This window comes from Eretmochelys imbricata, chromosome 3, assembly GCF_965152235.1.
Source record: "Eretmochelys imbricata isolate rEreImb1 chromosome 3, rEreImb1.hap1, whole genome shotgun sequence".
NCBI classification, from domain to species: domain Eukaryota; kingdom Metazoa; phylum Chordata; order Testudines; family Cheloniidae; genus Eretmochelys; species Eretmochelys imbricata.
Window position 1 is genome coordinate 47149352 of NC_135574.1, and position 24574 is coordinate 47173925.

Genomic DNA, 24574 nt, shown 5'->3' on the forward strand with positions numbered 1-24574 from the left:
CATCATGAAAAGAACAGGAATAACTTTAACTTGCATCAGGGATACCTCTTATTCAAAAGATGGGCTAGATCAGGGGTGGGCAAACTACAGCCCTCGGGCCGGATCCAGCCTCTGAGCTGTTTGAAGCTGGCCCCCGCTCTGGCGCACCACACGGCTTGGCCCTGCTCCAGTGCTCCAGCCGGGGTGGGGCCGCACCACACAGCTTAACACTGGTTCTGCCAGGGCACTGGGCCAGGGCCGCACCATGCAGCTCCTGGCAGCCTCAGCATGGCCCTGCTCCGGCTCCTATGCGCTCCAATAGGAGCTGCAGGAGCGGTGCCTGCAGATGGGGCTGCTTGCAGAGCCTCCTGGCCGCGTAGGAGCTGGAGAATCATAGAATATCAGGGTTGGAAGGGACCTCAGGAGATCATCTAGTCCAACCCCCTGCTCAAAGCAGGACCAATCCCCAGTTTTTGCCCCAGATCCCTAAATGGCCCCCTCAAGGATTGAGCTCACAACCCTGGGTTTAGCAGGCCAATGCTCAAATCACTAGGTATCCCACCTCCCTGAAGGGACATGCCATTGCTTCCGGGAGCTGCCTGAAGTAAGTGCTGCTCGCAGCCTGCACCCCGTGAGCCTCTCCCCATGCCCCAACCCCCTGCCCCAGCCCTGATCCCCCTCCCGCTCTCCAAACCCCTCAATCCCAGCCCGGAGCACCCTCCTGCATCCCAAACCTCTATCCCCAGCCCCACCCCAGAGCCCACACCCCCAGCCAGAACTTGCACCTCTTCTGCACCCCTACCCCAGCCCTGATGCTCCTCCCGCCCTCCAAACCCCTCGGTTCTAGCCCAGAGCACCCTCATACACTCCAAACTCCTCATCCCCAGCCCCACCCCAGAGCCCACACCCAGGCCCCAATTTTGTGACCCTTCATGGCCCGCCATACAATTTCTATTCCCCAATGTGGCCCTTGGACCAAAAAGTTTGCCCACTCCTGGGCCAGAGTCTCTGTCCCATTAAGGCTATTTTTTTACCTTTCTGGTGGCATAAAGCATCCTGCATTTCACAGAGTTCAAAGGGCTCCATGTGGATTCATTTGGTTTGATATAGGCCACCATCATGGCTGAACCTTCTTCTTAACCCTCCCCAGTGCTGGCATTTGGTCATGGCAAAGGGGACAGGCTTGGGGTATTCCCATTTCCCACTGATCCATGGCTGCCAAAACTTCTCCTTGGGACTGTGGGTAGCTAACGTAATATAGAGCAAGAATACAGATCAATTTACCACTCAAGTGCTAAAATGTGTTCTTCCAATTACTATTAAGGGCTTGTCATTTTGGTGCAATTTCAAGTGTGGATACAGTTATACCAATATAGAGTGTTTATATCAGTACAGCTGATTATGTTAAATTTACTTAATATAAATATGCTACAATAAATATATAACTGCATCCACAGTAAAGGGTTACACAAAGCATTACAAAATGTTGTGTAGACCAGCCCTCAGGGATCTTAGCATGCAAGAAAAATAATCACGAGACCAAAGTTTCTAGCTGTATTAATAAAAAAAAATACTGCTTTGAAAAGTACTGATTTTCACCGGGTTAGGTTGTTGGTGTTTAGTTCATAGTATAATAAGCACTTTTATATGTGAAGAAAATGCAGCACTTTAAAGCCAGATTTGGCTTAAACAAAATTGCTGAAATCAGAGAAGCTGAGTTGAACAATAATAGAAGGGAAAGAGACATTACTGAGGTGAAAAGAAAAGGAGTACTTGTGGCACCTTAGAGACTAACAAATTTATTAGAGCATAAGCTTTCGTGAGCTAGAGCTCACTTCATCAGCTTTGCTCTAATAAATTTGTTAGTCTCTAAGGTGCCACAAGTACTCCTTTTCTTTTTGCAGATACAGAGTAACACGGTTGCTACTCTGAAACCTGTCATTACTGAGGTGGATTAACAAGAAAATTTTGCTTGAAACAGAGGAAGGTTTAGTGTGATGTTGTTGTATCAATACAAATTAGAGTATCTTGGTAATTGCAACTTTTCAAATTTTTTTTAAATGAATAGCTGTCTATTAATTTCTAACACTCCATATTGTGAAAATATTTACTGAAGTGAAAAAAAAAAACCTCCTGCTATAAATAACTAAATATTGTGGAGATAATAAGCAAGTTTTCCAAATATTTTATTTCAAATAAGTTCAAACACCACAACAACCTATAACAGAATCAGAACACCTAAAATAAATAGTGATTCTGCAATCCCCCCTCCATCCCCATTATTTTGCATCCTATTGTGTGTGTTATCATGGAAGGAAAAACAATACCTTTTTTTCCATATATTTAACAGTTCTTTTTAGTACACTGGAACTTTTTCTTTAACATAAATAGGAAAATAGCCTTAGTCGGAGTAGTTACATGTACTAAACAATGATTGACAAAAGGCTTATTGTTATAGCAGACATATACCATGGCATAAAATAAGTAACAAAATAAACAACGAGTACACTGTATTTATATATCTCAAACTTTGAATAAGTCAACTGGTGGCCAAATTATGCTCAAACCTAGAGGTAAACTAAATCATGTTAGACATTCCAATGTTCTTTTGTGCTACTGAGAAATCCATAATACTGGTCATATTTAAAATTTCAGGATTCAAAAAGAAAACATTTTTGAAGGAATAATATATAGTAATTTAGAACTGCATGCTTTAATTTAAAGAATGGAAGCTCTTACAAGGAAATATTTTAGAATTAGAGCAGTTTTTTATTACGGTGAGTATTTCTTTGTATTTTCCAGTTCTATGGCCCTGATACTGAAGACACTTGCACAAATAAGTACCTTTACACATATGGGTCTCCACAATGCCCACAGAGACTACTCACATGCAGAAGCATTTTCAGGATGGGGGCATACATTTATAATATGGCTGTCCAATGGTGCTGGTTGTTGTTGTTGTTGTTGAAGTTAGAGTAGAAATTTTCTAGCTGTATTAATAAAAAAAAATACTGCTTTGAAAAGTACTGATTTTCACCGGGTTAGGTTGTTGGTGTTTAGTTCATAGTATAATAAGCACTTTTATATGTGAAGAAAATGCAGCACTTTAAAGCCAGATTTGGCTTAAACAAAATTGCTGAAATCAGAGAAGCTGAGTTGAACAATAATAGAAGGGAAAGAGACATTACTGAGGTGAAATTTTTACTGTTATATTTGCTCCATATCAACCTCTGACCCAGAGAGACAGTCCTAAAGAACTTACACATGCATTTGAGCATTTACAATTTATGTGTGTCTTTTGAAGTTTTGGAATATATTAATGTGAAAGAAATCTAGCCTAACCAGAATTTACTTAACATTTTCTTCTTATGCTACATTTAGATTTACTAATAAAACACAAGTGAATACTTGCAATTATGTGCCATGGTTTTCCATTAACGCTATCTGTTTTGTTTCATTTTAATCACTGGGAAAATATAGTGAGATTTTCAATGTTATCTGAATTACACATTAAAGAGTGAAATTCTAAAGGCAGAAGTTTTAGCGCCATTTCACATGCAAAATATGCACAGGAGTCATTAACTGACCACAGATTTGGCACTGTGTCCTCACAGAACGTGTCCCAGATGTTATTGTAAAGTTTTGTGCACATACAAAAAAAAAACCTTTATGACACCAATAAATGGCATAACTTTTTAGACCATATGCAAGCTTTCTATTTTTCATAAACATTTGAACTATTTCAGTAAACATTAGAAGACTGTATACTGCGTTACCGACTTTCAGTGTGACAGCTGACAGCATAAATTTTCTGGATGATGATCGAGTAAATGTTGGTGCAGCTGCAGCAACAGTAAGACATGCTGAAGCTTAAACTGTTCGAATACATTTTTCATCAAATTCACAAATTGCCAATGATTTACACTCACGACGTAAATTCTAGATGGCCAGTAAAAATAGAAAATAAAATTTGAACCCTTTAAAATTATTTTTGGAAGTATTTTTCATCTGCACAAATAAGAAATTAGGGCAAGGTATCAAATTATCCATTTCCTGCAAATAAATAACACATTAAACAACAATAGTGCTTTAGAAGAGAAAATCTCTGTATTGAAAAAACATATAAATACAATTTATGCACATTAATACACAAATCTGTTTTTACTACCTAGGTAATTCAAGTAAAATATGTAGCCCGCAAAATTAGAGGCTAAATCCTGTGGACTCTTAGGAGTTTGTGAAGTAAAGGCTGCAGGGTTTGGCCTGAGTTCAGGATGTTGATTTTCAGTGTACTGAGGTCACAAAAACAAAATCATTTCAGCATAATCTTTATTCTGGATTTATCTGTCTTAACAGGCCTATCCACAAAAGCTATTCCATTACATTCTATTTATTGCAATATAAAATAAATCACAAAGTACTTATCCCTCATCATTAAAATTGCAAGTCAAAACAAAACTGAACCAGCACTACTGCTTGCCAGATAAAGATAAATCAGCCAAACAACAGATACCAATTGAAAATACCTCAAGTATTTGCTATTCTCTCAGATACAAACACTCAAATTTCCCTCCACATGCACAGCCCACAAAAACTTGGGGGAAAGGATGGGCTTTGCAATGTGCCCAGAATGTCAATAGATCTGTACTGTTTTGGACCAAAGGGGAAGTGCATTCAAACTGTAAATAGCCCTCCTTCTGCCTATGAAATACTGAGTTCCAGGGATTTCTATGAGTTTCCAAATTGCCAGTTAACTGCTCCTAATTCTATGGCTTCTTAACTTGACATGCAACTCCTGCACTAGGGCTCTGTGGAAGCAATGGCATGAAGAAGAACGATTTGTCACTAGGCCCTGCCCAAAGAGTACTGAATTTAGACCATAAATGATATCTGAAGCTCTCAGCCTCTCTCTCTGTCATCGATCAAAGTACCTATGTTCGCTCTCTCAGAACACCAAATCCCAACTGAAAATTATAAAGTCTTTAGCCATCCCACCATCATGTAATTCCTTACTGATTTTCCACAGGTCAGAGACTTCGTCTCTGCTTGGGATCTTAGCTCAGTACTGATAAAGTTAACGGATGCACATACTGTCATGTTGGGAAAGTGCACTTTATTTCACCTGCCATTAAAGAGAGCTTTTTTTAAAAAAAAAATCACAATTGCATATGCGAACACACTGAGTGAGACTTTGATGACTGATCCGTCTTTCACTGTATTCCACAGGGACAAAGTGTCTTTGTGTTTGCATAGAATTTTTTTTTGACAAAATAGTGCCTGAGTTTCACTTAAATCAGAGCATTCATCTCCTGGCTATCCTTCCAAAAGCTGATTTTCACCTGAGAAAAACTAGGCTTCATATACATGATGTTAAGGGGAAGTTACATTCTATTTTAATGGGACAACACGATTTAGGAAGCCTCCTAATATAAACTTTTTGTAACATTGGGAACCAGTGTAAGGGAAATGCCATTTCCACTCTAAGCCTGTTGAAATGGATTAGATTAGGCATTTAGATGGGTCATCCTTCAACTAGGGTGATATGATGAGATGGTCTTGCATCTCACTCTGCTATGGATAGCCTGCTTCCATAGTGTGTCCATTACAAATATATGCAGCGATTCTACTTGGAGTTTTGCACACATTTACCAAGACTGTGCCTATTCATCTGGCATCTAGATCTGATGGTCTACACTGGGAGGAAATTCTTTAATCCTTGTGTAGTTAGAAATATTCAGCCCACCTTTTTGAAGTTTTTACAGCTAGCTAGACTCCCATAATAGATAACTCGAAGAAGCTTCCAGTAATTGTGGTGGTTCTCAAGTTTTGCCTTTGTGTGCTGATGCTACTCACTCACACATTCTCATATTCCTCAGAGCTTCAATCTCTCACAGGATTCTGGAATTTAGCAGAGGGAACTGAAGTGGGGGACTGAAAAGCCCTTTCTAACCTCATTTATCGATACTGAGTGCTAGGACTGCACTCATACAGTCCCAATGATCCGCAGAAGGTTCCCAAAATTGTGCAACACCAGGGAAATTGTGCCGCACGTGCTGCTTACAAACAGGGAAGAACTGGTCGGGAAGTGGAAATGGGTGGCAACCTGGGCAGCAGTGACCATGAGATGGTCGAGTCCAGGATCCTCACAAAAGGAAGAAAGGAGAATAGCAAACTACGGACCCTGGACCTCAGAAAAGCAGACTTTGATGCCATTAGGAAACAGATGGGAGAATCCCCTGGAGGCTAATATGAGGGGGAAAGGAATCCAAGAAACCTGGCTGTATTTTAAAGAAGCCTTATTAAGGGCGCAGGAACAAACCATCCCAATGTGCAGAAAGAATAGCAAATATGGCAGGTGACCAGCTTGGCTTAACAGTGAAATCCTCAGTGAGCTTAAACACAAAAAGGAAGCTTACAAGAAGTGGAAACTTGGTCAGATGACTAGGGGTGAGTATAAAAATGTTGCTCAAGAATGCAGGGGTATAATCAGGAAGGCCAAAACACAACTAGAGTTGCAGCTAGCAAGGGATGTGAAGGGTAACAAGAAGGGCTTCTACAGGTATATTAGCAACAAGAAAAAGGTCAGGGAAAGTGTGGGACCCTTAATGAATGGGGGAGGCAACCTAGTGACAGATGATGTGGAAAAAGCTGAAGTACTCAATGCTCGTTTTGCCTCTGTCTTCACAGACAAGGACAGCTCCCACACTGCTGCACTGGTCATCACATTATGGGGAGGAGGTGAGCAGCCCTCAGTGGCAAAAGAACAGGTTAAGGACTATTTAGAAAAGCTGGACAAGCACAAGTCCATGGATCCAGATCAAATGCATCCAAGGGTGCTGAGGGAATTGGCTGATATGATTGCGGAGCCATTGGCCATTACCTTTGAAAACTCGTGGTGATCGGCAGAGGTCCCAGATGACTGGAAAAAGGCAAATATAATGCCCATCTTTAAAAAAGGGAAGAAGGAGAACCCGGGAAATTACAGACCAGTCAGCCTCACCTCAGTCCCTGGAAAAATCATGGAGCAGGTCCTCAGGTAAACCATTTTGAAGCACTTGGAGGAGAGGAAGGTGATCAGGAACAGTCAACATGGATTCACCAAGGGCAAGTCATGCTGACCAACCTGATTGCTTTCTATGATGAGATAACTGGCTCTGTGGTATGAGGAAAGCAGTGGACATGATATATCTTGACTTTAGCAAAGCTTTTGATACAGTCTCCCACAGTATTCTTGCCTGCAAGTTAAAAAAGTATGGACTGGATGAATGGACTATACGGTGGATAGAAAGCTGGCTAGATTGTCAGGCTCAATGGGTAGTGATCAATGGCTTGATGTTTAGTTGGCAGCTGGTATCAAGCAGAGTGCCCCAGGGGTCAGTCTTGGGGCCAGTTTTGTTCAACATCTATATTAATGATCTGGATGATGGGATAAATTGCACCCTTAGCAAGTTCACAGATGACACAAAGCTGGGGCGAGATGAAGATACGCTGGAGGGTAGGGATAGGGTCCAGAGTGACCTAGACAAATTGGAGGATTGGACTAAAAAAAAATCTGATGAGGTTCAACAGAGTCCTGCACTTAGGATGGAAGAATCCCATGCACCGCTACAGGCTGGGGACCGACTGGCTAAGCAGCAGTTCTGCAGAAAAGGACCTGGGGATTACAGTGGATGAGAAGCTGGATATGAGTCAGCAGTGTGCCCCCGTTGCTGTTAGGGGGCTTATTCCTTCACCCACTTACTTCCCTGGTCCTTCTCACATGAACAGAGAGCAACAATACCTGAAGTCCAAAAGTGCAAACAATTTGATGTTTATTGGGGTGCACTTCCAGCAAGCATGGTTCCAGTTTCCTTCCTTAGTGTCCCCCTTCCCAGCTCTGACACCACAGAGCCTTACCTGTGTCCCTGTTCCCATTCCCCCCCCCTTAGCAAAACATGATTCCAATTCCCCCCCACATACCCCCCACACACTTCCTGATTGACTGCAGACTATACAGTAAAACTTGAGTTCTGCTTAGCTATACCTTAACCAATCATTTTACTGAAGTTTAACTAACCAATTCTAACATATTTAACATGATTATTTAACCAATTATATCCCACCACCTAAATTAGTTTACACCCAGCAAAATTAATTATATAGCAGACAAACAATAACAGAACCAGACAGCAATTATATAGACAAACAATAGGGAAATGGGGACTATAGTGATAGAACAACAAAGAAATGAGGATTTCACATCCCAGCTATTGATAAGTGAATTCTTGCCAGACAGGATGCTATCAAACTAAGTTTCCTTTTACATCTTCTAGGCACTTCCCTTTCTCTGGAGGCAATAGGCATTATCAGGACAGGAGTGTATTCCTAACAGCCCAATAGCACCTTATTTCAGTGTGTCTAGTTTGGAATGTGAGGATCTGTCCGTTCACTTCCCAGCTTATGGCTGCCTCTGCGGCTTAGCCAAAGGCCTTAGCCTAAGAACAGGGCATCAGACTGTCACAGAAAGGGAAGGCCCTTACACCGGCAGACAGTGATTTTGATTCTTTCTTTTATACCTCTATAACTAGCTAAGTGATAAGAATACACCTAAATTCTTAGAGTATAGGCCTTTACAGACAGGCCTGAATATCTATATCCTAACAGTTGCCAAGAAGGCTAACAGCATATTGGGCTGCATTAGTAGGAGCATTGCCAGCAGATTGACGGAAGTGATTAGTCCCCTCTATTCGGCAATGGTGAAGCCACATCCGGAGTATTACGTCCAGTTTTGGGCCCCCCACTACCGAAAGGATGTGGACAAACTGGAGAGAGTCCAGTGGAGGGAAACAAAAATGATCAGGGGGCTGGGGCACATGACTTACGAGGAGCAGCTGCGGGAACTGGGTTCGTTTAGTCCACAGAAGAGAAGAGTGAGGGGGGATTTGATGGCAGCCATCAACTACCTGAAGGGGGGTTCCAAAGAGGATGGAGCATGGCTGTTCTCAGTGGTGGCAGATGACAGAACAAGGAGCAATGGTCTCAAGTTGCGGTGGGGGAGATCTAGGTTGGATATTAGGAAACACGATTTCACTAGGAGCGTGGTGAAGCACTGGAATGAGTTACCTAGGGAGGTGGTGGAATCTCTATCCTTAGAGGTTTTAAGGCTCAGTTTGACAAAGCCCTGGCTGGGATGATTTAGTTGGTGTTGGTCCTGCTTTGAGCAGGGGGTTGGACTAGATGACCTTCTGAGGTCTCTTCCAGCCCTAATCTTCTACGATTCTATGAAATACATCTCACAATCGTCAATATGCAGAAACACTCAAAAAACCCATAGTACCTCATAAATTACCTTCTTTGATTCTACTTGTGGTGTTTAGATGTTGCTTGTAATTATTAGAATTGGGAGCACTGGCTGTTGGGAGTCTGAAAGGACAGGAAACAGGAAGGAGGGGGGAGGAGTTGCGAGGCTGGGAGAAAGCTACAGAGGGTGCAGCAGCAGCTTGATAAAGAGGTTTCCACTTTGAAAATAAAGTCCTGTTGAAGGTTGTTAGTACCTTGCCTGGCTAATACAACATTTTGGTGACGAAGATGGATCTTCTCCCTCTGAACCCACCTGCACCCTTTCTGCAAAGCCCAGGTGAGCCTCCAATTGCTTTTACTGCCTGGAGCCATATGTTTGAGACTTATCTGCTTGCAATCAGTGCTACAGAGATTTCTGAAGTAAGAAAGTGTGCTCTGCTAATCCACTGCTTTGGAGCAGAAGGGCAGCGTATATTTTACACTTTTCCCCTTGCAGATGATAAATATGAGACTGCACTCACTGCATTAAAAAAATTTTGTTGTGCCAAAAGTGAATGTAGTAGCTAATCGCTACAGATTTCGCCAGCGTGAGCAGAAACCAGGGGAAACTATAATGCTTCCCTGAGGAATCTGGTTGTAATTTGTGACTTTGGGAATATGGCAGATGAGATGATTAGAGACCAGCTTATTGAGAAAACAACCATGCTTCATGTAAGAGAATGCTTACTTCTAGAACCACAACTTACACTAGAAAAAGCATAACCATTGCTACTCAGATTGAGTCAGCTACAGCTGAAGCCAAAATAATGAGCATGGATACAGGAGGCACAGTCCAGGTTGTGACTCCTTTGCAGAAAAGTTCACTACCACTGCAGACACACAATTGCAAGAGGAAAACTAATGAAAAACCACCGAATCAGCAAATTCAAAATACAGTAAAAGCATGTTTTCACTGTGGATCCCCACAACACCTTGCAAGCTACCCAGGACGTCCAGCAAAAGTAGCTGAGTGCAATCATTGCAAAAAGATTGGACATCTTCCTAAAGTATGTTGCAGCAGCCAGTTCAATCAACAAGTACATGCAGTTACAATACCAGATGTTACTGTGCTGAGCGTGGACAAAATCACTACTGTACATATTTCGGAACAGATAAAGTGCACTGTAAACATTTCCGCCATACCCTCAGGCAAACCACAATCTATTCAGCTAATGTTGGACACTGGCTCAGCAGTATCTATTCTACCTGATTCCATCTATCTGCATTACTTTAAAGATGTGCCTCTTACTGAACCCAAACTTCACTTGGTGTGCTATTTGAAAAACCATATTCCAGTACATGGCTGCCTGCCAGTAACAGTTACTTTTGGTGATTGCTGTGTAACTTCAGAGTTCTACATTGTCCACAAAGGCACTCCTATCCTTGGCAGAGATTTATTGGCTGCTTTAAATCTCAGGGTAGTTAATGGACAAATTGATCTTCCTCAGCAAAGCACTCTTGTGGTACACACACCAGTTTCAGCTGGGACCCAACACCAGGTTGAGGAGAAACTCGGCTGTGCTTATGGATTTCTGCATAAAGTTAAAATGAGGAATAATATGATGCCTGTAAGACAGAAGTTACGGCGCTTACCATTTTCAGTCAGGGAAGCTGTTTCAGAGGAACTTAGAAAATTTGTTCAAAAGGACACTATTGAAGAGATCAACTCCTCGGAATGGGTTTCACCTATAGTAGTGACACAGAAGAAGGGTGGAGGCATTCGCCTTTGTGTGGACTTAAGGGAGTCAAATAAAGGTATTGTGATTGACAGCCATCCTCTTCCTCACATAGAAGAAATATTTGCAGAACTCCGTGGAGCAAAGATGTTTTCTCCTCTTGATTTGCAGAGCGCATACCACCAGGTTATGTTGTATGAAGATAGCAGAGACCTCACAGCATTTATTACACGAGGGACTATTTCGTTTTAAACGTGTTCCATACGGTCTCACATCTGCCTCAAGTGCCTTTCAAAAAATGATGTCATTGATTCTGAAGAATCAACATGGAGTTCAGTACTATCTGGATGATATTATCGTGTCTGGAAATACTTCTGAGGAGCATGACAATAATCTGCAGTCTGTACTAAACTGCGTCAGCAAAGCAGGCCTCAAGCTCAATAGGTCTAAATGCAAATATAGACTAACTGAACTCTCCTTTCTGGGGCATACAATTTCACAGGTTGGACTAAAACCTGATCCAGATCATATCCTGGCAATTTCAATTGCTCCTCCTCCAACAGATTTGCAAACCTTATGTTCATTCTTGGGTCTTACCTCCTGGTATGCAAAATTCATTCCCCATTATGCTTCTGTCATTGAACAACTGGGAAAATCCTGAAACCTGTAACTCTTTACAGTGAGACAGGAGATGGAACGGGGAAACAAGGATGGTTAAGAGGGCTGTAACTTTATACTCAAAATTTCTATGAAAAGGAGATATTCTGGAGAAATTAGTATACTTGAGAGGTCAAGAGCATGATGCATTGGAAACTCTGCAAGTTTCAACCCCTGGAGTTTCTAGAGTAACTTTTCTCCCTCTCATGGGTTTTTGTGCTGGCGGAAATTTATCATATAATTTCTATGTATTGATTCACTGCCTCCAAGTAATAAAAATATAGCCCACCTAGTTTATTTTCATAACTCAGAAAAAAAACAATATTGTGAGTTCTTACTACTGGTCACGGTACATAACAGCGCATATCAAACGTTATTCTCAGACTTGTGGCAACAGCATTGATAACAACAGTGCATAAAAAAGGATATAAACTAATACATAAAAATTAGTTTTTGCATTTCTGAACAAAGCAACATTTATCAATGGTTGCTAAAATGTAGAGAGCAAAAATATGTTTGAGCTTTTAGAAAATATTGTTACACAATAGATTCTATTAATAAAAGTTATTTAAAATGTATGGAAGTTGATCATGTCAATTTCTGTTTGCTAACCAACAGCAATATGACTATGAAGTTACATTGCAAACTGCAGTTCATAAATTGAGATTACATATGAAGCTTTATAATTACCCTCGCACTGGAATATTCATATTTCTTGCTGATTTAGTAACTTCTTCAAATTTTTCTATGCTTTCTTCTATGGAACAATTAATATTCATTTTGTTGAAAGATTCAGATGCTGCACCAAATACTGATATCTCTGTAGCTCCTGCTGCAATCTGTAAAATGTAATTCAATAAAACAGAACTGTAAAGATGTATTAATATAAGTAAGCTAAGTATTGTATTCTGTAATGAAGAAAGAAATTCTAGATCCTTAGTTTTAAACAAATTTAACAATATATTAGTCAATACAGTATACAGTATATAACTCTACCTGAAGTTATAATAATTGTAACTTTAACTCTAAATTTTCTTCAGTCTATTTGCAACCATACAGATTTCATATCATTTGCCCTCTTAATTAACTCAAATCACCAGGGCATACTTTCTTCCCTTTGTTATTAAATGGGATAAGGCTAGTTACTGCTTTATCAATTAGCACATGAGTTTTTAAAATGATAAGCTTAGGTAATAAATTGCAAGAAATGATGATTAAACAGCCACAGGTGTTTAATTGTAGTGTACACATACCCTTAGTCTCCATCAGGCAGCTCAAACACAATCTGTTCTGAGATTAAACTGCTAACAGCAATAGGGGAAAGAACGAAAATAAATTTGAGAGAGAAGGGAAGAACATTCCATTAGAAAAAAGTACTGTTTGATTTGGGAAGGCTTGTTTCCTATTGGAAGGGAACCAGGGCACAGGCAGTGTGACCTAGAAGTCACAGCTGGCCTGGCACAATACAGTAGTCAGCAAGCCAGGATCAGGATAATCACTGGGTCCCAGATCAACAGATGAGTCAGGATCAGAATCAGGCTAGGGTGAGAGACCAGAGGTTGTGGCCAGACTGGAGCCCCAGGTCAAGGTCAGAGTCAAATTACTAGGTCACAGGCAGGGTCACAGAGATGGCTATTAGGCCTAATAGCCGAAGAGCAAATCAGCAGGTTCTGCAGGACTGGGGCCTAAACTCCTGGCTTTGGTAAAAAAATGAAATTGCCATCCCACAAGAATTTCCAAATTTCATTTAGTCCCCAATCAGAAAAAAAGTAGAAATCTTGACATTTTTCACAAAATGAATATTCTAAAATATTTTTGACCTTATTGATACATTTCTTTTCAGTAAGGTTGAAACTGTGAGTTTTAACTTTACCCTTTTGACTATTACAATATAACATAAGATAAAATAGTCAAAACAAAACATTTTGAACTTAAAGAAAAGGTCATTTCCTATTGAAAATTCTGACAACAATAAGTATTTCCACAAAAACTTTCAATTTTGCTGAATCTGCATTTTCTGATGGAAAAACATTTTATTGGGAAATTTTCAACCAGCTGTAATATCAACAAGCTAAAGAATGAAAAGAAATTCTTTGTTTCTTTCTTAGGGTATAAAGAAAAGGAGTACTTGTAGCACCTTAGAGACTAACCAATTTATTTGAGCATGAGCTTTCGTGAGCTACAGCTCACTACATCAGATGCATACCGTGGAAACTGCAGCAGACTTTATATATACACAGAGAATATGAAACAATACCTCCTCACACCCCACTGTCCTGCTGGTAATAGCTTATCTAAAGTAATCTTCAGGTTAGGCCATTTCCAGCACAAATCCAGGTTTTCTCACCCTCCACCCCCCCACACAAATTCACTCTCCTGCTGGTGATAGCCCATCCAAAGTGACAACTCTTTACACAATGTGCATGATAATGAAGTTATCATGCACATTGAACTTCATTATCATGCACATTGTGTAAAGAGTTGAACTTCATTATCATGCACATTGTGTAAAGAGTTGTCACTTTGGATGGGCTATCACCAGCAGGAGAGTGAATTTGTGTGGGGGGGTGGAGGGTGAGAAAACCTGGATTTGTGCTGGAAATGGCCTAACCTGAAGATTACTTTAGATAAGCTATTACCAGCAGGACAGTGGGGTGTGAGGAGGTGTTGTTTCATATTCTCTGTGTATATATAAAGTCTGCTGCAGTTTCCACGGTATGCATCTGATGAAGTGAGCTGTAGCTCACGAAAGCTCATGCTCAAATAAATTGGTTAGTCTCTAAGGTGCCACAAGTACTCCTTTTCTTTTTGCGAATACAGACTAACACGGCTGTTACTCTGAAACCTTTCTTAGGGTATGTACTACAACATTTATGGCATCTTATAAAGGACTGCGTGGTTGATACTGGCCACTAAAATTACATTTATCGCTCTGTAAAATTTGTGAGTTTCTTCATGAAAACTGACACTTTCAGAAAAAAAAATACAGCCTAATTCTAACAGGACTGGGTAAATGATATGAAATAGCTAGTTTATGGTACTGTGCATAAAGTGTTTGAAACATGAAGAACTTAACTGCAGACACACTCTAGCAATCCACTTACAGCAGAAAGAAAACCTTGAAGATTAGGGGTGAGTACAGGATATTGGACCCCAGGGTGCCGCTCGATCCCTCTCATTACTTCTGTGTGATCTGCCATCTTAAATACATAAATATTTTGCATTTATTTATTATGCTAATTAACAATTATCTACTGACTTTTTATTTTAAAAAAAGGTAGATAAGAATTTAAGGAGGTAACTATAACAGGACCGCTTGGAAATAGTGAAGAACACCTCGACAGCCCAACACTGTGGCATTTAATTTCAGATGGGGAACTATGCAAAAATGAGGACGTTAGTTAAACAGAAATTAAAAGATACAGTAACTAGAGTGAAATCCATGCAAGCTGCATGGACACTTTTCAAAGACACCATAATAGAGGCTCAACTTAAATGTATACCCCAAATTAAAAAACACAGTAAAAACTAAAATAGAGCCACCGTGGCTTAACAACCATGTAAAAGAAGCAGTGAGAGATAAAAAGGCATCTTTTAAAAAGTAGAAGTCAAATCCTAGTGAGGTAAATAGAAAGGAGCATAAACACTGCCAAATTAAATGTAAAATATAATAAGAAAAGCCAAAAAGGAGTTTGAAGACCAGCTAGCCAAAAACTCAAAAGGTAATAACAAAATGTTTTTTTAAGTACATCAGAAGCAGGAATCCTGCTAAATAGCCAGTGGGGCCCCTAAACGATCGAAATAGAAAAGGAGCACTTAAAGACGATAAAGTCATCGCAGAGAAACTAAATAAATTCTTTACTTCAATCTTCACAGCTGAGGAGATTCCCAAACCTGAATGGCTGTTCTTATGTTCTTAAGGATGGATGCAATTCTGCTCTGTCATAAGGTCATATAATAGCAGAAATAATACACAATAACAGAGCACTGACTGCATTACACTGTGCTTTATCTTGTTTATGCATATAGTTAATGAAAAAAGTATGATCTATAGCTAGAGATTTGAAAAACATATGCAATATGTCTGAGAAAAAAATAACAAGATTCTATGGAATATAAAAGTTTCTGTGTTCATTTATATTTTGATAATCCAGAAAATATTATATTCACTCAAATAAGGACGCCAAGATTTAAAAGAGACATTGGTGGTGATGTGCCATGTAATTTAGGCTTCATTAGATTTATGAAGAATGCTACTTTGTTATACAGAATTATCATAAATACTACAAAAAACTCTATAATTTCCAAACTAGTATATAAATGTTAACCCCTCTGTTTTACTAAGGCATGCATCATGAAAACGGGACCTGTCTGTGGGTTTAAACTTTTCCTGCAGTTTCCATATGTCATAATCTTCTCCTTATTAGATCAATTTATTACTATGTAAATTATTCTAGTTTAATAAACAGAGGATTACAATGTCAGGTGTAGACAAGATGCAGCAGCAGATGAAGCCTAAGGAACAAAGATCCTATTGTCATACAAAAGCCTTTGGGTAAAATTTTCAAAAGCACCTAAGTGACACAGGAGCCCAAGTCTCAGTGAAAGTCCATGTGACGTATGCACTTCTGAAAATGTATCTCCTTAATAATAAAGAAGTTAAGAGAGTTCTAGAATATAGAAACGTATGCAGAATTATTCCTAAATATTATTAATTCAAATATCTAAAACTAATTCAGTTCCTGGCTCCATTCTCTTTGTGCCCTAACAGCTCAGCAAGGAATTTCCTGAGTGGTGTAAAGGCTATATAACAGCCTCTACAGCAATTTTTCCTCCTGTTTCTGCATATAAAAGGTGTTTCTGGGCAAGCCAAGAGCAAACAGAAGCATGACGGTGTAACTTGGAACATCCCTTACATTGTTCTAAATTACACTGAGACCTGGATTGGCCGCTGGTCAACCCCAGGATCCGGGGAGAGGAAAGGTAACTTTGGACAGACCTAAGGCCCAGTAGGTTTATAGTCAAAGATTCACAGTCATTCATTCGTCAGTTTCTAGTTTGCAGAAATAAGGCACAAACTAAGGAATTATTCTGTAAATCTAAGTAAAATATTTCGGTATATGTTGTGCCAAATTATGGTTTCAGATGGTCAAGTACAATTCCCATTGACACAACTCTAATGAGAGCTGCAATGAGAATCTAGAGACAGAATTGGCTCCCTTAAGGGAAAATTAATTGTTTTACCTACATTTATTACGTTACCCTTTCTGTCCTCCATATCACTATTCACACCAAGTCAGCCCAAATGCCAGGAGAGAAAGGTGACTTTTAGTAATCTAAGTCCAGTACTGGCATACAGCAGTTGCTGAATTCTTAGCCTAGCTCTGCCCCTGACTCAGTGTATTACAATTAAAGCTAGTCGGAAAACTTATGCCAGAAGGTTTTTTCATTAGTATTTGCTGATTTGTCAAAAAGTAAACATTTTGTGCAGACGGTTCTAATTTCGACCAAGTTCTGACAGAACCCAGACAGAGTTATGACAGAAACTTGCTGTTTTTCCTGCCAGATTGCCTGCCTTGCTCCTTGGCAGCCCATCTGAATGACTCCTGGGGAGCTGGACTTCCAGGGTCCATGGTTTCAGGACAGCCCACCATGCATACTGCCTCGGAATCAAGGGCTTCCAGCATCCCGGGTCCTGAGGCAGCCTGCCAGGTGGACCAGCCTGGAGCCAGGGCTCCATTCCTTTCCATGGAGAATTTCAAAATTTTGGTTTTTATTCCAAATAAAAATAAAACCAAATTTTAAAATATTGAAATACTCCATGAAATGGAATACCTTTCTCCACCCTGCTCTACTGGCAAGTCACTTAATCACAGCAAGCCAAGTTCTACAGTGGGAGCCAGAGTGATTAGAAATGTGAGGAAAAAATAAAATTAGCTTTATTTTTCAATTTGAATCTCATCAATCTGGCGCACGTCTTCACCATTTTGTCCTTTTTCCATTTGGAAATCATTTTCCCCCCTAATGTTAGGAAAGGAAATATTAATATGTGTCTGTTTTTACTTTCTTGCTTTTACACCATCCAGTAGAAAGAGTAACAAATAGTGGCAGTAGAGTTAGATAGATAATTACCACAGTGCAAACATTATTTTTGTGAACAACATTGCTCATTATTATCTTTTCCAAGATACACAGATGTGGTGGGTATGTCTGACATGCAAACCTTTATGTTAGAATGGAGAGAGAAATTCTTCCTTCAAATTAAAATAGACTTACAGTATTCCTTTATTCATATTAGCATGAAGATTTCTAACTATAAACTTTAGAAAATTCTATTTACACAAAAATCATAGCTTATCACTCCAAAAACACACTCAAGATCTGGTATTATCAGATATGCCATTGGGGGGTACTGTGCCCCACTATTATCACTTATCTCAAATAGCTCCCCATGGGTACAGGATGTTGACAAAGGGTACTATATCACTTCAACAGTTGCCTAGGCTCTCCACATTCACATTTGGGGTCATTCTTCAGCTTCCACTTGGTCATACTGTCACCAGTCTTTGCCATCTCAACTCTCACTCAATTAAGAGTACAGCAGGATTTTCATTTGAGCTCAGCGCCTGGAGAACGCTGTTCTGAAGGAACCTGGTTCTCCAAGATCAATGGCATTTCCTGCCATTTTATTACTCTTTAACCTTCCACAGTTGTATTTTGTGGTCAAGGATCTTCAGAGATAAAGCTTTTTCTGGACTTCAGCCTCTTGGGTGGTATAATGTGTCCACACAGCGGGTGTCTTTGATGATGCACTTGTTTTTGTCTCTCCTTATTACTAAACATATCCCGCTGCACTGATGGCAGTGCAATCCCTGTGGGGCAGTACAGGAACAGTGTGGGAGTCAGTATCACACTCCCTGAGATGATCTTGCAGGATTAAGTTCCGTATCAATTTTGTGAGCATGACTTGAGTGTGACCATACTAGGGCGCAATACTCCGCAGTAGAGTTACTGAGCAAGACTGGTTGCTTGGAGTTTTTAGGCGTCAGCTCCCCATTTTGTGTTGGCCAGTTTCTAGAGTACACAGTTCCTGGAGCTCACTTTCTTTTTCAGCTTCTCGATGTGCTCTTTGAACATCAGCATTTGATCTAATGTGACCCCATGGTAGACCAGATGTTCATGATGCTCAAGGATTGTGCCATCTCGCAACATATGGGGTTTTTATTTGGACTTACAGTGTTTCAGGTGGAAGACACACACCTAATTGAAACATAATGGAAAGTTCTGACTGCCAGGATATAAGTTGTGCATAGATGCTAATGAGAATAAGAGAAACTAAAACCAACCCCTATGAAAAATGGGGCACCCCAAAATTCATGGGGTATGGAAGTACAGATAACGAAAAGAGAGTTGAAACCCTCATGCATATGTATAAGATGTTAGGTGTGGTCAGAACAACAAGATAAAAGAGGTTCTCTAGTTAAAAGTGGGAAGATCCAAGGGACAACCCCAACGGATGACCCCACAGGAAACCCTAACAGGAAAATGCTATCCCTCTATCAATGATCATCTATTGAGAGAGCCATCATACCCTAAAATATCTTTGAGGATGTGAGTATGACTACAGTCTTAGTCATTGCATGGGTTTCTGTAGGATTTGTATATGCATGGGTAATTGTGACTTTACTTATTGCTTTAATTAAACTTGTAGTACAGATAAGACTTTGTACTTATGTCTGTGGGTCACTATCCTTGGGCTTCACATATTCCTCAAGTCTCCAAATTTCAGACAAGCACCCATAGGTAATATTCACTCTATTGAGCTTGAAACTGTGGCAGCAGGAGCTAAATCCATGGTAGTTTAATACAAAATTTCTAAATTCAATTTAAATAAATAACGTTACAGTAACGATAGTGGTCAGTAACTTTTTGCACAGTTAGGGTATTTATGTGGTTTGAGTAGTGCAACCACTTGGACCTCTTTCCACAGCCTGGGTCTCGTGAAAGAATTAAAGAAGTCAAGATGCTACTCCTGTGCTCTTGTCCTAAAGTGAACCGATAGTTCATTAGAAATACATCGAGTCCTGCTTCCTTTCCACTTTTCAGGGATTTCATGGCAATAGTCAGTTCCTCAGTGTTGAGCTGCTTCTTGTGGACTTTGTTGTCTGTGAGGAGTGAAAAAAATTCCTGCTTAACTTGTTTTGCTTTGTGCTTTGCTTTGCGGGCTGGTTTACCATTTAGGATGAAATGGTTTGTGTCGTGGCTGGGAGAGACTTTGGCAATGAGCTTTGGTTGTTGTCCATCAGGGTTCATCTTGAGAATGGTGGCTTATGCTTTTATAGAATTACGGCACAGGTTTGTTCTTTCAAGCAGCTCCCTCCAGGGATAGCATCACTCTTTTCTGATCTATCTCAGAAACATTTCTCCAAGCCCAATTGTTTCTTCAACAAAGGGATGAGTCAAGCAATTCTGAATATCTTTTCCATTTTTGGCTTGTGTTTTTCTAAAACCTCAGGTATATTTAGTGTCCTACATCCCCTAGGGATGTGCTTTTGGGCAGTTTTCCACATGAGGGAGACATACTCTCCATAGTAGTTGTGTGACAGAGAAATATTACAGCTGGATCCATCCAATTGAGAGGAAAAGCCTTCCCAGTCAGCCTTTACCATAATGATGAAAGCAATTTCCTTATCTCCTGAAATACTTTGTTGTTATCACACTCTGACTGGGAGATGTGCAAAATAGCTGAGTATTTTAAAATTCTAGAAGTTATTTGGCAAGAGTAATGATGTTTTCATAATATCAAAATGGATAATTCTTTGAGAAATAAAATGTGCTCGCTCTATATTTCTAAAGCCAGATGTTCAGATTGTGGGTCTCTGTTGGCTCAGACTCTTTGCAGCATCTGGCTGTCATGCTTCAGTTTTCCCCTCTTCCAGCTGGAGGGCCACAATCAATCAGTGATGTAGGGTTCAGTCCTTCATACTAACCTCGATAAAACAGTCCTTCTCCTTCCAAGGATCAACAAAACATGTCCAAACTAAACAAACTAGTTCATCTGGCCCTTTCCACACTTGCTGGTCTTTTTTACCCTGTTAATGCAGAGTTCTCCATTTTAGTTGTCCCTTTCCAAACTCTCTCTGTAGGGTTTATAATTCAACAGCTCTTTTCTCCCCTACAAGGCTGGGTTTCAGTCTGTCTCTTCTCTGGTAGAGCAGCGATGGTGTATGGGAGCACAGTACCTCCCTTAACTTCTGGCCTGGGGACCCTAAACTGTGAAGCAGTGTCCCCCCCCTCACATGGTGTCTTTGCTTCAATAATGTAATACAACTCATGAGGACACTTGGTCTCCAGTCTATGATTCCCCTTTTATGGTTTTTTCAAAGTCTCAATCCCACTGACTTCGGTAAAATTACAGGAAGCTGTACTGAGAGTCAACCCACAGATTCAGACTGGGTTATCCCTGGCAAGTCTAGGCTGGATCTCATACTGGTACTCCACCTGTCAGGCTGTAGGGCCATGCCTTGTTTCTCAACTGTGTATATGTATACATCCACCCACCCACAAATACATGTTGAGGTTAAAGAAAGCTCAATCAATTAATCAACAAGATCATTAGTCTAATTCAATAATTACTGATAATGTTACACAAATGTTTATGTACATTATAACAGAAAGTGCCAGCACATTTCCACTGAGTGAAGGAAAAAACCCACAAAATTTTGAATGAGGCCCATGTCTGGAAATAATAAAGTTAACATATTCTTCATATGTCATGTGTTAAAAGCTTTGGATTTTCAAAAGATGCAACCAAAGAATATGCTGTTTAGATCTGCTCTCACACAAATAACGTTTCCAAGCAAATAATAACACTTGTCCTGGTGTTAAATTAGTCCCTGTTTTCTTTAAAATTCTATTGCTTATATGAACGGTCCTTATGGATACTCCACATTACCACAACAGAAAGAAATAATAGTTTAATCTGCCCAACCCTGTGAAGCCAAGTTAGTAGTGCCTTAGGGAAAGGTGCATGTACAAAAAGGTACAGTTTCCATTACTCCTTAACCCATTGGTTGTAAAGAGCATAACTAGCTCTACAGGCAACAGCATGTTCTCTCCTATTAACCCACATGATACACTCCTCTCTTCTGTCAACCGGCACAGTGATTCTTAAACACATACCAGCAAGTCAGCCCAAGCCCAAATGTCTGCACCGCAATAAACAGCCTCTTAGCCGGAGCCACGCGAGCCTGAGTCATATAGCAATGGCCAGCCACAGATGTCTAACTGTAGTATAGGCATATCCTAGGAGGCTGTGTTTGGATCTAGAATGCTATTGGTTTAAAACAAGGTTCAGAGTGCGTGTTGTAAGTCAAACTGTAGCTAGATATAAAATGGCACCAAAATCTTAAAAGCTGTTGTGTGATTTCATCTAAAATGGAAGAACTCTCATTATATTGGCTGTTCTCACAAAATGTACTGGGTGGCATCTGAACAGGTTCTTTCCTGGTCTGGAATCTGAAGGACTCCTGAGATTCAACAGAAGGAGGGTCAAATTTGAGATTCCGGGTCAGACCATTTCTAATTTTAACACTGGAAACACAAATTATATTTTCTAAAAATTGTCAAAATGTATGTTAATTCTTTAATAAAGCATGAATTAAGGATATGATCCTGGCAGGTGCAGAGGAAGTTGAGTGTACACAGCACATTGTAGGAGGCTGTCAGCACTTTCCACATCACATTCTTAGTCTGTATGAAAACCAGGATGGATGAGATATTTATTTGATAGCTCACAAAGTTGTAAGGCAAAAACAGTGCTAGTGGGGCCCAAAACAGCAAGTGGCATGAATGCACAGATCCAACTTTAATCCACTGATTATGATTAATGAAGAACAATCATTAGTCTCCACAACATCATCTTCTCAAACCTCATTTGTTGCACGAGACTCACACCATTAGCTCCACCAGATTTTGTTTTGATGAAGAAAATGAGATATAAGGCAACACACATACATTTTTGGTTTCCCATTGGGAAAATATATCCTGAAAAACATGGTGCACACACATGCAGCTGCCTCCTCAAATTTAACCCCAAATATATGCCTTTGAAGAAGTAGATATAGGGCTCCAAAGTATTTAATAGATACACACACCATTTACTTGTACCCATGCTCGTAATTTATCCCATGTCAGGGACAGGATGTTGGTGCTAGGCAATCTATTTATAATAGCTTCTACATGAAGTCAATCAGTATAGCAACCTAACATATGTGATAATCACTAAAAACGCACTTGGTCATAGCTTATTGCTTTAAGAACAAGCTTTCAGTCCTTAATTAAATAAAAACAAGATCTTCACTTTTCAGACCTTTGAACCCAAATGATTAATACTAAGTGCTGGAACTAGTTCCACACTTTAAAAATCATTGCAGGATTTAAAATATATTTAACAAAATGAAATGATGTTGTGATTCAAGCCGTATGAAACTGCTTGTTCTAAATAATGTTTCATGTATTATATTTGTCCCCTTGCTGTTTTTCCTGTAAGCAAAGTCTTATTTTAACAAACTGCATTTTATTACATTTAACATTTTAATAAAATATTTTCCAGATTTTACTTTAAAATATGCTTTTTAATGGCAAGTATTTATCATTTTTGGCCATTTAGATTATAGGTATGGGATCCTGTTTTATATGGCACCTTGCTACTGTGGAACCTTTTCTTTTGGCTTTTTTCAATCATAATTTCTCTGCCAAACAAAACAGTAGAAGGGAAATCATAAAAGAGCTTTAAAATACTAAAAAAAGAAATAAGTGAATGAATGATCTAAACATAACCGGGACTTCTATTCCCATGACCTATGAGAAGAAAAAAAAAGGGGGAGGGGGGAAGAAAAGACATAATCAAGACTGCACTCCATCTCCAAGCAATACAACCTTATCATTTAAACCAAAACTATTTTAAACATCATATAAGCCATTAAAAGAAAATATTCAGACTTGAATTTGAGATAAGAAGGAATTGTTCTTTTTTCTGAATCTGACAAGTCTGAGTTAAATTTGCTATTCTAAAGGTCTCATGGGAAAAGGAAAGAATTAAACATACACAAGAAAAAGAAATAGACCTATGTTTGCCTTAGGCTTTGCAGGCTAACATTAAAACCCTACGTTATTGTCTGACGCTGTAACTATCAGTGTGTGATGGTACAGTGCATGGTGAGTTACAATAAAAGCTTTTAACGTGAACAATTAAGAAAGCATACTGCAAACTTGAGCTAGATTATGTAACTGGCAGGCTACCCAGAAGAACCCATCACAGTGGAGAAGACCAGGAGGCAGTATGCCAATGTCCCCTGGGCTCTCCTGTTGCTCTGGCATGGAGGGAATAATTCGTTACACAGCTTTAGAGAGTACAACATACTCCCTGCTGCCCAGCCAGCCTGATTTGCTGGCCAGCCCACAGGGGTAGAATCATGGCCCCACCAAGTTTCTCCCAGAGGAATATCTGGCATGCAACCCCTGCACCTTCTGGCGCACTCATTGTTGTGATGTGGATGGCCCTTATATGGCATGGCCTTACAAGGCAGGGCAGAATCCTTACTCACTCCAACTCCCCTACTGGGCTACTAAACAGCCAGGCACAATCTAAGCCCTGGTCTACACTAGGAGTTTAGGTCGAATTTAGCAGCGTTAAATCGATGTAAACCTGCACCCATCCACACGATGAAGCCCTTTTTTTCGATTTAAAGGGCTCTTAAAATCGATTTCCCTAATCCACCTCTGACAAGTGGATTAGCACTTAAATTGGCATTGCCGGGTTGAATTTGGGGTACTGTGGACGCAATTAGATTAGTTTATTAGTATTGGCCTCCGGGAGCTATCCCAGAGTGCTCCATTGTGACCTCTCTGGACAGCACTCTCAACTTAGATGCACTGGCCAG

At 40.0% G+C, this 24574-nt stretch overlaps 1 protein-coding gene across 1 annotated transcript in view; it reads right to left on the bottom strand.

The window, feature by feature from the left end:
• Positions 1-24574, bottom strand: part of HMGCLL1 (3-hydroxy-3-methylglutaryl-CoA lyase like 1) — a 107641-nt gene that overhangs the window by 46954 nt on the left and 36113 nt on the right. Inside the window, exons 4-5 of the mRNA XM_077811589.1 lie at positions 14735-14830; positions 12321-12469 (exon numbers count right to left, since the gene is read on the bottom strand). Coding sequence (XP_077667715.1) covers positions 12321-12469; positions 14735-14830 — 245 coding nt within the window. The remainder of the gene's footprint in view (positions 1-12320; positions 12470-14734; positions 14831-24574) is intronic.